Source organism: Haliotis asinina, chromosome 14 (genome assembly GCF_037392515.1).
Source record: "Haliotis asinina isolate JCU_RB_2024 chromosome 14, JCU_Hal_asi_v2, whole genome shotgun sequence".
In the NCBI taxonomy this organism is placed as follows: Eukaryota; Metazoa; Mollusca; class Gastropoda; order Lepetellida; family Haliotidae; genus Haliotis; species Haliotis asinina.
The window spans coordinates 18,858,306-18,876,112 of record NC_090293.1 but is presented as its reverse complement, the minus strand read 5'-3'; the positions used below and the strand labels follow the sequence as shown (position 1 = coordinate 18,876,112).

At 38.7% G+C, this 17,807-nt stretch overlaps 1 protein-coding gene across 1 annotated transcript in view; it reads left to right on the top strand.

Moving 5' to 3' along the window:
* LOC137261275 (dynamin-binding protein-like) overlaps positions 1–16,109 on the top strand; it is a 49,269-nt gene extending 33,160 nt beyond the window's left edge. The window contains exons 10-19 of the mRNA XM_067798996.1: positions 698–803; positions 1,569–1,699; positions 1,962–2,066; positions 2,629–2,757; positions 3,110–3,253; positions 3,824–4,003; positions 5,264–5,452; positions 5,735–5,942; positions 6,518–6,762; positions 7,154–16,109. Of these exons, the coding sequence (XP_067655097.1) occupies positions 698–803; positions 1,569–1,699; positions 1,962–2,066; positions 2,629–2,757; positions 3,110–3,253; positions 3,824–4,003; positions 5,264–5,452; positions 5,735–5,942; positions 6,518–6,762; positions 7,154–7,333 (1,617 nt within the window). The 3' untranslated portion in view covers positions 7,334–16,109. The remainder of the gene's footprint in view (positions 1–697; positions 804–1,568; positions 1,700–1,961; positions 2,067–2,628; positions 2,758–3,109; positions 3,254–3,823; positions 4,004–5,263; positions 5,453–5,734; positions 5,943–6,517; positions 6,763–7,153) is intronic.
* The last annotated feature ends 1,698 nt before the right edge of the window (positions 16,110–17,807 follow it).

The window sequence follows — 17,807 nt, the reverse complement described above, 5'->3', positions numbered from 1 at the left end:
TTTTGCCCAGCCGGTTGATGCATGTCATTTTATCCCAGTCGTGGGGATTGATGCTAAGGATGTCAGTCGCATGTTTGTCTGGTCCATGCATGATCATTTACAGCGTGTTGCCATTTGGCTGGAATAATGTTGGGTATGGCATTCCAAAACAAACAGATAAACAACAAACAATTATCATTCTTGATACTCATGTGTATGGCCACTGTATTTGGTGATAGATATACCCTAGACTCATCTCGTGCCACAAGTTTGTTATGTGATGTGTTGCTAATTGACATTTACAACCAATTATCCCCCACTGCACAAATTGAATATCTGAAGAATGATTGACTAGATTCGTTTTATATCTGGTACCTAAGTTCATTACAGTATAAGAAAGGTCACAGTCATGCAGTAAAATTCTTTTCTGCAGCTGAAATAAGTAAATGTTTTGAGGCTACAGTTGTATTTATAGAGCTACATGTATTCCAGACTCTCTTTCAGCAGAGTCTTTATGATTATTGGTTGTTGTGTCTGCACACAAAGTTGACTCCCAAGTTTTTACACCCAATCACAGGTGTTCTCAATCCCAGCACCGCAACCTCACTGGATTACTAGCCTGGTGCCTTAGCCAGCTCGCCCACTCGCCCCCAGATCATATGTCAAGATGCATATTCACATGAGATGAGGTTATGAAGTGAACACTTGAATATTTCAGTCAACAGAGGATGATCACAAAGACAAACAGGAGATTGTTAAAGCCATCAACGCCATGACTGACGTGGCTACTGCTATTAATGAATACAAGCGAAGGAAAGACTTGGGTAAGGTGAAAGTTATGACTAGTAAGAGCAGATCTATTTCTCCCATACTTTTCTGAACTATATGACAATATAACATGATATCATAAGACAAGCTAAAAACTTATGATGTATATACAAGCAGTCAGTGCAAGTAGTTTGATTTCAAGATATTGCTTCCATTAACAATCTTTCCGAGTGAGGGAATCTGGGTAGTGATTTGAAGGGCTGAGTTTGGTTTTAAGCCTAATTGAGGTTGTACAGCTTGTTCAGTTAAAATTTATCAAGTGAATATTGATGCATTGTCCGACCGTATCACAACTGTTTGGGTCTATTATTGTGAAGGGGTGCACCTGTCTCAGTTGATTGTCAACATGTCCCAATAGCTGTGACAAGGATGCCGTTTGCCATCTTTTGACTAGATAGGATATGACTGTATAAACAATTCAACTGAAACATAAAATGATTGTTTTTTCAAAACTGTTGTTTTCCAGGGCAAGTTCTGAAACAAATTCATGTATGCATATTTCACACGAACACAACATTCTCTGCTCCCCTATTTAATGAAATCAACTCTACCTGCAGTTTGTGCCATTTGACCTCTGTGCTCATGCATATGTAGAGTAGTTCAGGTCAAGCTGAACAAGCCGCAATATGAAAATCATGTTTCCTTTAAGAAATTACGACAATCAGAATACACAAGCTGCTTGCTCAAAGAATATTTGTTTGTAATGTTTTAGCTAGTGTTTAGTATGATGGATGATATTGTGTTTGTACTGTTTTGTGCAGTGTTTAAGTACAAGAAGGACAGTGACCAGCGGTTCAGTGAGAAGATCGCCAAGTTCAACTTCCACTCTATCAGGAAGAAGTCCAGCAGGATGCGGGGCCGACTGTCGACCAACCTGGGACTGGGGCTGCAGGTAGGGGGAGGGGGAATGTAGAGGGGACTCAACCAAACTGCTCAGCACATTAGTGGGCCAGGGGCCATGAAACCACAGCTGTTTGTCCAGAAGGAAATATCATTACAAAGCATGTTTCAAATCACCTTCATGAAACAATAAAGATTTTTCTGACCTTGTTCTTCAGATAAGTGGCTATTATTGTGTAAGTCGAAGATGTGTGTTATTAAGTTCTTGTTGATCGAGTGTCTCTTCCTGATATTTGTGTTTGATATTTGAGCAGACGCGGGATGAAAACTTTGAGCGAGAAGAGGTACGGTTTCGGCACATTGAGAAGGCTGTGAGAGTCTTCCAGAAAAATGTCTCCACGTACATGGACCTTATGCAGGTAGGTATCTCTCATGTTGAGAAACAGTGAGTGAATGTAGTTTTGTGCCAATCAGAAATAGTCCAGCTGTACCACAACAGAGCATACATAATATCAACAGATGTATACTACAGTGTAGCCTGCTGACCGAAGTGTTTGCTTGGCGTACAAGAGTGCTTGATTTGATTGGTCTTCTGTGCTCCTCACTGTATGTGGTAAGGAGATAACACAGAATTGCTTTCTTCATTTTCCTGTATGAAAGCTGTATCTGACTAGTTACAGGAAGCGATGAGAAGGGTATTTTCTTCTCGATAAACAGAAAGATTGATAATTTGTGTGCTTAAAGAGGCTCTAATGCTGCAAGGACTTACCTGACTTTCCAAGTTACCTCACATGAATGTTATGTCAATGACAATCTCACTTTAATGATTCAATGGTGTACTACCATGGTTATAGCAGCTCTACCATTGATCGAAGGGAAATGTGCTCATTCACTCCCACAAAAGTTATCTCCCTTTATCAGTAACCCAAGTGTTATCAACTGTACAAATTGTAAGCAAGCTGTATTCATGTATTTGTCCAGGAGCGTGTCGGGGCAGAGGAAAGTCTGGTGGCGGACATTGTTGACCTGTATGATGGACAACCGTCAGAGGAAGTCAAGATGTATAAAGAGGTCCAGGGCAAGATTGTTGGACCACTGCTTCACACATTTGTGAGTATAGTTGTTTGTCTGTGATGAGACTATGGAACTGAAAGGGGAGGTTGTAAAGTGTTAGCAGTTCCACATAACATTTTAGTTTGAAATTCCTTGAAGCTTGTTTATTTATTTCAAGTATACTTGCTAAATGTACATTGTTACTTATAAAGATGCTATTCATTATTAGGGTGGTGGGGTAGTCTCATTGTTTAAGCGTTTGTTTGACATGCCAGAGACTGGGTTCGATTTCCCACTTGGGCACAATGTGTGAAGCCCATTTCTGCTCTCCGCTGTCATGATATTGCTGGAATATTGTGGCATGAAACTAAACTCACTCACATTATTAATTGTTCTCTACACCATACAGAGATGTACTGTGGAGGAACAAGTGCTTGTCCCGCTGAGCCAACTCATACAGATGTTTGATGGGCCTAACAATGTTATTGAGAAGAGGTTTGACAAGATGCTAGACTACGACAGTCAGTTCAGGAAGGCCAAGGACAATGAGAAGGTATGACAGTCTTGTATGAGTCAGGACAAGGTATAGGGGTTCTGATGTCATGAATTGAACCCAACATATTTCCCCTTCCACCCAGCTGTTTCTGCTAAAGCCCTAAATGTAGCAAGATTAGATTTCTTCAAATTCAGGGTCTGTTAGATCTGCAAGATAACTAACTCACTTCAGGGTCAGGTTACAAAGTAAACATATCAAACTGCTTTGGCAAATTCAAATTCCTACGTGATTCTTTTGTTGTTTGGGTAGATTTTGGAAAACTCAGCTTCCAAATGTGTCTGCAAGACAATGCTGTACAAGGCCATGAAAGGTGATGAAATGGCTTTGCTTAGATCAAAAGGACATAAATTTCCCCAGATAACAGAATTGCACTCATCTGAAACCAGAGGTGATTCAGTTATCAGCAATGCCAGAAGTATACGCAGGGATGAGAATGGGAATGAGTGAAAAAATGATCCAAGGGTGTTGGTACCATAGGTCCTCATTGAATCAGTTGAGAATTCTCATTCCTGAATATGATTGTTTGAGTGTAGCAAATGTACATGTTGTTTTGTTGTATTTGTTTAGAATGATGCTCTGCAGACAGCTAAGAATGATTATGAGGCTATGAACGCTCAACTCCTGGACGAGCTGCCCAAACTCTTCCATCTAGCATTCCAGATGCTCACAGACTGTATGGGGGCTTTCACCAAGGCTCAGAAGACCTTCACAGACCAGACTCTCAAAGCAACATACACACTTGTACAGGTGAGTAATTAAGCCAAAAACCAAATAACATGGTCACAGAAGAGCATATTCAAATGACATGACATTGTGGGTGATCTGGGGAATCTGAGGGAGACTTTTGGTTCCTAATAACCAGGTTGTCATGCATGATTACTCGTAATGTCTGGATTTGCTGCTCCTTTTTCTGACGGGGTGGTAGGGGATAGCCTAGTGGTTAAAGCGTTCACTCATCTCACTGACGACTTGTGTTCAATTCCCCACATGGATGTGTGAAGCCCATTTCTGGTGTCCCCCACCGTGATATTGTTTAAATATTGCTGAAAGCAACGTAAAACTGTACTCACACTCTCTTACTCACTCACTCACATCATATGGCTGGACAATTTCAGTGAGTGAGTTTAGTTTTATGCCACACTCAGCAATATTCCAGCTATGTGGCGGCGGTCTGCAAATAATGGAGTCTGGACCAGACAATCCAACATCGATCTGCATAACTGGGAAACGGTGACATTAGTCAACCAAGCCAGTGAACCTGACCATTCAATCCCATTACTTGCCTCTTATGACAAGCTGGGTTACAGAACGCCAATATTTGAGAGTGAGGCATTCAACAGTAACAAACATGGGCTAGCCTTCTGGTTGAAATGAATGCTCATCAGTTCTAAAACTCAGTTTAATTCCACAAAGAGTTTGTTTTAATTGTCCCAGCTGGACCAGTAAAGGTGAAAACAAAAGTCAGTTGCTCACTCACTATGCTAACTAATGACCACCGATTTGTATCCTAGACAAGTAAAAAGATATTTTTACCTATGTTTTCCAAACTCAGATTAAAAAATTAGTGGCCATACCAAGACATATATTCTGTAGGAGTATTGAGCACTTATGGGCACGCTCTGGTGCAGCGATGACTTAGTATAACATCACTGCCACAAGCTAGTTTGCATATCACGTGACCAGACTTTTCTCTTGTTTGTAAACAAACGCGCATTCTCATAGATAAGTAGAGACTGGCAAAACTTATGTGATTCGGTGCGGTTTTCATATTGTTTTACACTGTTACATCAGTATTTAACAACAATTGCAACAGTAAAGTTTATGACCATGCATATTCATATTTCAAACCAGCTGCATTGTTTGCTCTCCATAAAGCTTCGATGACAGCACATGAAGCCATACAGCCCAGGTGAACAAAGGATCGCTGCACCAACTGAAATAGTGATACACGTTTTAGGATATTTTCTCCTATTGTGGGTTGATTGTGGAATGTGTTATTGATTGCAGTTGCCACTACTTTTGACTTCTGATGCTAGTGTCATTGAGACATTCAACATGAATCACAGCACAGCACTAGACAGGGTATCCACTCTCATGTTCATACCTCGAGGCTTCAACCCTAAGATGGACTCAATAAAACCAGACAAGAAACTGAAGAGGATGTCACTCGACCAGGGCAGTACTGGCCGGACAGTGGTAGGTCTTTGACTGTGATACAAATACAAAACTGTATAGAGCAATTTTGGGTACATGGCTTTAACAATGATAATAATTGGGAATTTATAATTTGTCGTTTTTTGTGCTACAACATTGTAGGAAAGAGTTGATGAAGGCAGTACTTGCCAGACAACAGCTGGTCATTGTTTGTGCAATGGGATTGTAAGACATAGGCTGACCTAGACATTACTTGCCAGTCTTATCAAATAGATTAAAGGAAATAAATAATCATTGTGTTAATGAGGGTGTTTGTGTCTGCAGCCAGCTGCCGGATCCAGCAGTCCCCAGAGTGACAGCCAGCGTGTGTATCTCCGTCAACTCTACCCCACAGCCAAGCTGTACCGTGTGGGCTACACATACTCTGCCCTTGACCTCATGGACTTGTCTTTGAATGAAGGGATCATGGTGGGTGTCATCAAAGACCAGGATCCCATGGGCAACAAGGACAAGTGGTTCGTTGATGATGGAGGTCAGTGAATTATTTAAAGGCAAAGAAAGAAAACATGGTGTTTAAATTCTTTAAACAATGTATGGAAAAATATCTAGTTGTTTTCATTCCCTTGAGTGATGAGTGAGTGAGTTTAGTCTTAACTGCTTTTAGCAATATTCCAGCAACATCACATTGGGAGACATCAGATATTTGCTTCATACATTGTACCCTAGCTGGGAATCGAACCTGGGTCTTCGGCGTGATGAGCGAATGCTTAAACACTAGGCCCCACACATCTACACTTGAGTGATGATATTGTTCAGTTATCTTTAAGGTTGGTAAGATTACAGTTAGATGTGCATTGAGAATTTATCACAGCATGTAGTATGAATGCCTTCTGATAAAAATCTGGGTTTGTGGGGTAACTCAATGGTTAATTGTCCACTTATGCTATAGAGCCAGGCTTGATTCTCAGCATGGGTACAATGTATGAAGCCCATTGCTGGTGTCCCCCACTGGGATATTGCTGGAATATTGCTATAAGTGGCTTGAAACCATTCTGTCTCACTTATAAACATTTGACACTAAAACATCCATATACATTTTAATTTCAGTGAATAAAGGCTTTGTACCAAAGAAGATCCTGTCTCCCTGGTCAGGTGAAGTTCCAGGGGGAGGAGTGGGTGGGGCAGGTTCCTCCCCCTCCGGTAGTCTCAACAGTCTGATCATGGAGGAGGGGCTGGAGAGCCTTGGCAATGACACCATGTCTGACATTATCTCACTGTCGTCCACTGCTAGTCAGGCTCAAGTCTACCCAAGCCTTACTCCAGAACCAGTCCCTGAAGCACAACCTGAGCAGGTACAGAGGGACAGTATTCTTAGGATTGTATCCCTTAGGGATTCTGGGCAGAATAGATCAACTTTGGGATTCCAGGTTAGAATAGGTCACTTGGGACTTATTGTGGTACCTTAATGAAATTGTCAGCAGCCTCTGGAACTTGTGGTATACGAACCCAGATGTCGTGGATTGTTTGCTTGTGATATTAATCTCTGAGTTTGCAGACCTATTGCTGATTGTAGCATTGAACATCAAGCAAAAAACCTTTAGTATAGACTTTGTTTAAAGATTGTCCTTCATGTTTGACAAATTTTGTGAAAGCAGATCACAATTTGACTATTAGTTTTTAATGCCTGACAGGTTCAGCCAGCACCACGTCCCAGTAACTCCAATCTGTTCCTGTCTGTTTCAGTATTACTACGCAGAGTTTGCCTTCCAGTCCCGTAGTGCAAGTGAAGTGTCGATGTTTGAGGGTCAGGTGGTCACCGTGATAGCAAAGTCTGACCAGGAGGGGAACACTGAATGGTGGTTGGTTGATGCAGATGGTAAACGTGGCTATGCACCAGCCAACTATCTGAGACCCATGTCATAGCAGCACTTAGATTCATAGCCACAGAGCCGTCTGATACAATTGAAAAGCACCTATGATCAATGTAAGACACAAGGACTCGTCAGAAGAGATCAGTTCAATGACTTGAAAGTCTGTGGAGTCTGTGTGGAGGAGGTCTCTGAAATTGACAAGTAACGGCCATGTAAGGTGCTTCAACTATGACAGTTAAGGCTGTCACATGAGTGCCCATAGTATGGTTGAAGTTCATTGTCATGTCGAGATAGTTCCAGCAGTTTGGTACGTGGCTGGTTTAGGGGTACAGTGTGTATGATATGTGGTACAGTGTGGCTGATATTAGGGTAGAGTGTTGCTGAACAGGTTGTTCCCAGGTTCTATGGAAGGAAACAGTAAAGCATACACTATAATGTACCCAATACCACAACATAGCTCTTCTGTATTCCCAGTTACATCTACTAATCAAGTGACGTGTTAATGCTGAAATTGAATATTTCAGAACAGTTTATGCTTACAAAAAGTTTTTAAAGTTGTTCTGCCTAAGGAATTGCCAACTATGTATACCAGTAAAATCATTTATTTCCATTTTGAATTGTCGTAACCCCAGAAATTCATGCAAGTCTGCTAACCTAAGACTACTAAATTGGGCTTAGGTCATTAAACATCCATTGATTGTAGTCCTTAGTGATTAAGTCTAAGAGCATGTGAGGACAATATTTCTAAAACCAGTTTTCAATTTTCCAACAAATTTGAACTAAAAATGATTGCAGGAAATATAGACTTCGTAAACAAGGTCTTGTTCAGTCGGGACTAGCTACAAAGTATCGAGGGCTAGCGTGATCTATATTTGCCCTAGTGCTCTTCTTGTAAGTATCCATTTACCTGGGACTTATGCATATTTTAAAATGTCGCCAGGTACTGTTCAGTGACTGTGTTGATAACAGTTACATTGAAATTGCATTTTTAGAATTTCTTAAGGTTTAATGTGTGATATTTAGAAGTAATGGTCAAAGACATTACTCACTACTGATTAACCTTGTTTATTATGTTAATTCACTTACATTGCACACAACCACAAGCAGCTGGAAGTTAGGGTATTAGTTGACACTTGAGGTCAGACACTATCTGTGATTATCTCTAACAATTTCAGGTGCTCTCTAGAAGCTAGTGCTTTGTGTGGAATGTTTAACAGCAATGTTGCATTTGCATGCCCACATGGAGGATCATGAATGTAAATATGTCACTGAACAAATGCCTATGCATCATTAGCACTTATAAATGGCTTATTACTAGTTATGAGAGGTGATGCTCGTTGATTATGACGACATTGAAATGATTGATTGTCTGTCTGATTGACTGATTCACTTCCTTCACTGTATGGTGCTGATTGGTGAAGTCATTGCAAGCCCCTGCCTATTAGAGTGTTCAAGACTAGTTAGAGGGTGTCCTCAGTCTTTTTGGAGGGTCTTGATGAGGGTCGGGAAGAAAGGTGTGTGCATCGCCTTTGGAAGAGCTTCAGCGGATTCGGATAGAGGGTGTTGGCAACCCTGTTGAAGGATAGTTTGGAGGTTCAAGTGGTGCGTCTTGCCAATCCTGTTGGAAGGTCTTTATGGAGATCCAGATAGAGGGTGTGGCCAATCCTATTTAAGGGTGACATGGTCATCCAGATGTATGGTGTGGATGATCATGTTGAATGGTCTTGATGGAGATCTAGATGGATGCTCTGGGTGATTCTTTTGGATGGTCTTGATGGAGATCCAGATGAATGATCTGGATGATTCTTTTGGATGGTCTTGATGGAGATCCGGATGGATGGTCAGGATGATCCAGTTGAAAGGTCTTGGAGATCCAGGTGGAGGGTCTGGATGGTCCTGTTGAGTGGTCTTGATGGAGATCCAGATGGAGGGTCTGGATGATTCTTTTGGATGCTCTTGATGGAGATCCAGATGGAGGGTCTGGATGATTCTTTTTGATGCTTTTGATGGAGATCCAGATGGATCGTCAGGATGAACCTGTTGAATGGTCTTGATGGAGATCCAGATGGAGGATCTGGATGGCCCTGTTGAATGGTCTTGATGGAGATCCAGATGGAGGATCTGGATGGTCCTGTTGAATGGTCTTGATGGAGATCCAGATGGAGGATCTGGATGGTCCTGTTGAATGGTCTTGATGGAGATCCAGATGGAGGATCTGGATGGTCTTGTTGAATGGTCTTGATGGAGATCCAGATGGAGGATCTGGATGGTCCTGTTGAATGGTCTTGATGGGAGATCCATATGGAGGGTCATGATGATCCTTTTGAATTGTCTTGATGGAGACCCATATGGAGGGTCATGATGATCCTGTTGAATGGTCTTGATGGAATGTCTGGAATCTTCCTGTTGAATGGTCTTGGTGGAGATCAAGATGGAGGGTCTGGATGATCCTGTTGGAGGCTTGAGGTACATGCACATTTTTTTATATGTGCATAAGTGCAATGTAATAAAATACCAGTTTATTTTCTTACTGCATAGAAGTTGGGGCATAGTATATTGAAATATTGGCACTAACAACTTCTATGTATTCACATCACTGCGTGATGATATTCTGAGACGTTTTTAGTGATCTATATTTTTCTATGTATGTAATACACACTAGGATTTGACTGTTCTAGTAGGATTTACCAACTTAACTTATTATCTTCTTGTAACCTACGTAAATACCATGTGTTTACAGCTTGTTTCATAGTGTTCTGTATTTATATTTTCAGTTTCCCTCCTTACTGAAATTTTTTATTGAAGATGTGACTGTATCTAGCAGTATTAGTTTCCTTGTGGTCATTAACTATGTTCAAACGGATGTCTATGATGTTTCACCAAACATTCAGTTTATTATAATTCAGTATCATATTGTGAGTTCATGTATGGCAACAAAATGATAACAGTATATCTGACATGGTACTGCATGTATAAACTGAGTATGTGGAATGGTCAACATAATGTCGAGCCACTGGTGTTTTCATTGACTAACATTTAACAAGTATATTTTGGTTTTGTGTCTATTCATTCTCTGTAACACGCTTGAAGCATTTTAAATACATTTTGTATTGTAAGTTGCAATACCTAGGTCTGTATTGTGAAATGTGTTGCAATATATTTCTAATATGCTGTTTTCTTCAACTGTTCATCTGTGCTTAAGATTTAGACCACGTAGGGCTATACAAAGGCATTCTCCTTTTTGTTGGCATATGTCTTTAGGTAGAGGCAAGGTTCTGTTTATACTTAGGGGGGAAAATAAGGGATCACTTCAAAGTACAAGTGTTCCTTTATTTTTTTTCCAAGGTTTCTTCAGAGGCCTTGTTAGGTATAACCTGTGAAGAAACCTGGAAATAAATAAGGGAAATCTTGTGCTTTCATGTGATCCCTTAATTTTTTCCCTCAGTATATAACCATAGTAACGCTTTCTATGGGTAGTGAAGATACTCTCAAGTAATATTCTATACCAGAATTATTATCTATCATAAATTATTCTCATCATTATGAAATTTGTATATGTTGTCATTGATAAAAGCCAAAGAACATTTACATACATCTCACCTATTCTGATCATATCACATATTGTTGAAGGTTTGTGTCAGTGTTGACACAAGTACCAGTCATACATCATTGTCGTGTTCCTGTGTAGAAAACGTCACCAGTATGATACACATGTGATAACAACTGACTAGTGGGATGCCTTGGCCTCTTTGTTGATTGTGTGTCATTGACAGCGATTTTGTTCACAATATCAATTACTGAAGTCAGTTTTCTGGTCCCAAGTACTTACAGGCTACTCACCGGAATACTGCAGGATAAGGTGTTATGCAACATGGAGATTAGTAACTGCACGCCATCATCCCATAAGGCATGGATCAGTCACTGGTTTGCCTGTCCAAGCTTTAGTGTTGTAGCTGAAATATAGCTGTCATGTGTTACACAAGCGTATTTATTTCCATTGATGAAGGAATATGTCTTTTCACCAGACAATTGTAGTGTGATGAATTATGTTACAATGTACCATCTGGTGACCTTAAACTGAAGTAATTTACTGGTTTGTTACAAAGTTTAATGATTCAGTACTTACAATCGAAGTGTGGTGAATATTCTCAGTTTACATGTCATGATGTCCTGGAGGTGCGGTGCTAAATGTTACACACTGTCCACTTTATCAAGTGTATTAAGTTAACCAACCAATTTTGGTCTTGATGATGTATCTACTGGAATCAGTGCCATTGATTTCTTCCAAGCCTATGCAGTGTAGTCATTTTGTGAGCACAACACATATATGGATACATTTTTGTTTCAGTATTTGATAGTAAAGTTTGAAAATCACAAACAACTTCACTATTGCATTGTTTATGAAATAAGCAAATATGTGTCCAATACAGTTTTAAAAACTTGTAATAAAATTCGTAAAGTAAAGGATGCCTTATTATCAGTAGATTCTTCAGTCAGTCATAATTTATAAACTCAATCAATCATTGGGATAGCCTGGTGGTTAAAGTGTTCTCTGTTCACGCTGAAGTCCAGGTTTGACTCTCCACATGCTTATAATGGTGAAGCGATTTTGAGATCCTCGCTGTCACAATCAACTTTTCCTGAAAGCCCTACTCATTCACCCTCACACACACCAGAGAGTAATTGATCACATTGTGTTAGATAACTGAAAGCTACATTGGGGCAATATGTATTCACATGTGACATATGATCTATTGTATGTCTGACCTAATTAGAACCCCCATTCTTACAATAATTGTAGCACAACCCCAGGTGCCTATCAACTCTATGTATTATCCTCTATAAAGCCTATTTCACCTAGTATTACTACGTATGCTCTTCTTTTGCAATCATGTTCTTGTATTCAGGGTATCCTTTACTTTGCCCACTGCCAGAACACTAGTATTAGCTGTACACCTCTCTAGAGGGAATAACTTCTTGTGTCTTCTTCCTGTAATGTATGTGCTTTGGAGTTGGTCATGTCTGGGACTCTTCTGCAAAGGAAGAAAGTCCTTAGCCTAGATTTTCGAAGCTCTCATGGCACCAAGGTAGTTATTAGTGCCATATGCTAATATTAACTTACAACTATCTTTGTGCTAAGAGAGCTTAAAAAATCTAGACTAGGTGTGCTGTTTTACAAAACAACTTGGCACTAAGAGTATCTTTAGCCTATCTTATGGTATGGGAGTTACAGTCACCTTAGTGCTGAGATCACATTTGAAACAATGGTACTCACAGATGTATGCACTACAACAGAACTGAATGGAAGGATTACACAGTTGTGTTGATCAAGCATTTTCAGGAGCCAGTATTGAGATCTTAGTCATGTTTCATGTTCACAAAACTGATTTTATTAAGGTAACAGGGTCAAAAAAGACAATTGGACCATATTACTAAATTCTGTAAATGTTCAGAACCAAGTATCTCCAAGTGAGAACTTAAACTGGTCGAAAAATTGAGAAAATATTTCTTTCTTTATTTGATAGTGATATTATCTTTATCAATATATTAATGTTAATATCAGTAGTATTAATGAATGAACATATTTATCTTTTGGCTAGTATTATGTCAAAACACATGTTTCAAAGTTTCTCAGAATTTTACTTTTAGAATCCCATATCAAGGGTCTCTTTATTTTTCTCTCAGTTTTATACATTATGATATGTTCAAGCATTGCTTTTATCATATTTTACCTGTTATTGAAAGGATTCATGTGTGATACGAACAGCATCAATCAAACTTTATCAGCTTTCAATGGATATTTACTTCAGATATCTTTTCCTTTATAAAGCTATCACTATTGTGTGTGTCACCATTCCGGTTTATGTTTTCAGAGTCTAATCTTTGTTGTGTTTGCATGTGAGTGGAGTGTGGAAATAACAGACATTTCCTATTTGACCTATCATGGTTTAATGGACGGTTAATTGTGTTCCATGTAATCTTTGAGTTGATGTGAAACTTTGTTTTCCTGGATGTTGATGATCATATTTTCTGTAGTATATTTTTCTGGAATCCCCAAAATATCTTTATAGCCATTAATTGTATAGTTACACTGAGTCTCTTACCAAGGAGAAATCGTTCATTGAAAATGTACAAACTTTATGGATAACAACTAATTTTCTCTCAAGACTGTGACATGTTGATGCAGATTCATGTACCATTATCATTCTGTATTGAAACGCCCCATTGTATTAACAAATGTAGTTGTTATCCATAGTTTATCGTTTTTGTACTTCCCAGTTTCTAAAATGCCACTTGGAGAAGTTAACTTTGAGTGATACTGAATGAACATACAGTTCAATTCATGTAAAAATACCCAGGAAAATATTTCTTGGAAATATTAAAGTGCCAGGATGTCGACTGTTCTGTGCACCTTTTGCAAACATTAGCCCCCAAGCTTATCAGATCTGCTCTTATTTTGTTAGGGAAGTGAACAGTTGAATTTTTAACTAAAATTAAATTTCATGCATGAGTTTAAAACATGTGGATCTGTTGACACACTGGCCTATTGCCTGAAATATAGATGAAGACACCATGGATTGAATAGAGCAGATTGTGTCACAAAGGTGATTTCATTGTATAGAAAAAGAAGATCCTTTAAATGTTTAGGTTAGGATCATGTGAGTAGTGTTCTGTTCAATTCTTTGAAATATCTGTGTATGTACTGTTATGGCAGGGCAGGAAGTGTTGCTGCTGGCAGCATTGTAGAACTGTTTTACCATGCATGGTATTCTGATTTTGATGTATTGTTTAATTATAGAGTAATCATGTTCTGTCTGTTATATTTACATTAGTGTGGTACAATTTATGTGTACTTGTTAATTAACTAACACTTTTTTGTAAGTTGCTGAATAGCAAAGATAATCTTTATGATTATTATATTTAGTTAATGTTTAATTCTTATTTGTTTTTGACACCTTGAAAACAGTGGATATTCATCATGAGATCTACAGATGAGGTTATAGGGAAAAGAAGATGCTTTGCTGCAGTCGTATAACTCTGCAGTAACAGCTGGTCAGGACATCTCAACTCAATCAGGTTTGGCATGTTTTGTTGTAATTTGATTTTTAAGGGCTACTGCCTAAGTCTCATGCAATAGGTTCTGTACTAGTGGAAGCTGTTTACTTGTGTGATATTTTGAGCACATCATGACAGTCAGTAGCACCTCAGTCTGTGCATGCTGGGGGCGACTGCAGATATTTGTTGAGACAGCCTAGGTTGTATGAACACCCCACAAATTACACTTCAGACTAAACTATGAATCAATCACAGGACTTGTGGCCCTGACTTTCACACATTTTTGACAATATTTTGGCTTATATTTTATATATTAGGGGCACATGCACTTGCTTTAGCTTCCAAATGATGCAATAAAAGACCTATTGATACTTACAACTTGCCTGAAATTGATAATTGAAACATTGAGTTGAACCGCCTCTAGTCAAATAACACTTACCAAATATGGAATTAACCAATCGCTTTGTACATCAAAAACTGTCGCATCCAGTATTGTCGGTGTTTACCGAACTTGTTCCAATCACAAGTTATGTCCATTGGAGCACTCTTTATGAATTCCTATAACATAACTCTATGGAGTTTGTTTGAAACAATTTTTGGACGATAGATGGCTTGAGAGTTGATTTAATGCAACGTTGCATTAATTCATTCATACAATTTAACATTGTATCTAAATACATAATTTTTTTTTTTTTAAATTTTATGGTAACTTCCCTGAGAGTATTTTTATGAGAAATGCATTTTGTATTTTTAGAGAAATGTGTGACATTGTGCCTTAGTTATTTATCGATACCTTTAATATAGCAAAGAAACAAATAAGCTGATACAAAATGAAAAGTGTCTCTTGGGGAAGGAAAACTGTCTGCCGGATGGCATCCTGGTGTTTACCTGAAAGCAGTTTACTACCCTCATGAAGACCGGATGTGGGAATCACCCTTTATTCTACAAATATGTACATAAGTCCCCTTGATTCAAGGCCTCTTAACCTGATTAATTCTGAGAGCTAGCATGTAAGGACTTCATATACACTATGTTCCAGCATCACCTGCAAACACATGTGACTGATATGCTGTGAAGACATTGGTTAGGCAAGGTAAAAGGGAACCTAACGAGAGTATCTATACAAATGTTTCTTGTGCAATATGCGCTTTGGCCTTGCATCCATAATCTCAGGACATGTCATCCACAGAGTAGAGCTTGTTTGACTGTCATTAGTTCAGGGATGGCAATTTTCCAGAGATCCTTGGATTTCCATCAAGTATATTTCAAACTAATCAATTTTGTGAATCGTCTGAACCCCCATTCGATGACAGTATTAAGCTGAACACTGATTTTCCTGTTGCCATCCCTGTTAGTTACAAACAGCCTTATTTCATTGCTTGCCTAGACACACATCACTACTACCGTACTTCAGCCACATCTTCATGAAGGATGTAGAACACAATGGATACAAAACACACAAGGTATGTCTGTGCATGTCTGTGCCATCCTATACTGTCTCAGCATTTAAAACATGCATAGCTCTTTCATGTGTAGATTGATGGTGCACTGTGAAAATTAATGTAAAAAGTTGCTCAATGACTGCATAATGTTTTAATGATATGAACTTATTGTTATATTCTGATGATGATGAACAGAAGTACCTGGGGCCCGTTTCATGAAACTCTCGCAAGCCTAAGATCTCATAAGTTTTCTCGTAGCCATTGTGCCTCCAATGTTGTAACACAGGAGCTACGGATACTACGAGAAAAGTTACGAGATCTTAGGCTTACAAGAGCTTTGTGAAACGGGGCCCTGTTTCCCAGTTTGCTGTGTAAGTGCACTTATGAATTGTATATTTGTATTGTTCCAGTTACTGGCCTAATCCCATTTGTCAATATTGTTATAATTATTTTACCTGACATCAATAATCACTAACATTCAGGTTCTGTGTGGAATATTTATGACTTCAGTCACCGTGGGATCAGCTGTGATGGTTGTTGACATTATTAACAAGGAACATGAAGCACCAACACTAGGAAGGGTATAGATGTATAGTAATATGTTTGTAGATATATCCTTTAATTCTTGTATATGAAACAGTACTTCGTAAAATATGTCCTAGATTATATTTTGTTGATGAAAAACATTTATGTGTAAAGAAATATATGAATTGTTAGTTGAAATTGTTTTAGAAGGGAAGTCTCTTAGCTCCTTTTTAAACTGAAGCATGGCTTCAGTAACTTCCCATGTGACTTATATGTAAATAATGCCGGACAAAACTGCTGATAAGTGTGATGCTTACTTCAGTGCCCATCTACTTGTTACCACAGTGCACCTGGCACAAACAATACTGGAGGCCTTTTCAAATCACATTCTTATACTTTATCCAACGAAAATGAAATTATGGAATGAATATTTATACTATTTAATCTTTACATTTGATTTACTCATCCATTTGGACATGTTCAGTTTCATGTGATGTCATGTTGTAGAATGAATGGATGGTATGAACACTCATTTAACACTCAAGTTATATTTAATAAGCTGTAGCTTTCTGAAAAGCTTTCAATTTCTTGTTGATATGAACTTTTATTTCGAATAATGCTCTGAAGGCGAGCTTCGGTACCTCTTAACATAATGCTTACATTAACTGACAATGTCTGTGGTCTGTCCCCCTCCTCCAGTGACTCTATGCATATCTTTATTATTGGTGTAAAGTGTACATTATCTTTCTATATATACTGATATTACTGTGGACTAACTTGAAGGATTTACATACAGTTTAGCTTCTGTTCTACTTGCATTGTGTATAATATGTAAATTTAATAAATGCCTTTGATGCTTAAAATTTGGTTTGTAGTTGGTCTGGACAGCATTGTGTGGGGAAATGCACTCGCATGGGTGAAACTCTTTTCCAAATATTAATGTGGTTTAATGCATCTCGGTTAATTTGCTTGTTTTATTGTTAAGATGTGACCAGTATTTGAGAATAGTTGTAGTCTTTCCTTATTTTTTGTCCATACTTTGGAAATTAATCTATCGTGAAAAGTATAGGTCAGTTAAAGTTGTCACTGAAGTAACAACTGAACTTTTATTAAATTATGAAAAACAGTTTGTACCACACGACAGTCAAAATGTTTAAGAGTTTGCTTTGATTTGCAACAAATGTTCTGACGGCACTTGCAGCTGATCTTCTCCAGTTACTCAGTGGGAATTCAAAACCAAGGACCTTGGTAGCACCAGGTCCTGCAAATGACTGCTTGTAATACAAGACATACAAGAGAGGTGTCATGCATGTTGATAATGTGCCCACATCACACTGGGACTCATGCTTTCTGCCACTAGTTTGTGTCATCCAGTCTTTGATATTTACAGACCACATAAAACTGCTTATTGCCTGCACCTTTATGCATTCAGTCATCTGAAGAATGCCACGTAATATACAGTACTTGTTCCATGTATGTGAGCAGAACCTCCTTGGTGTAATT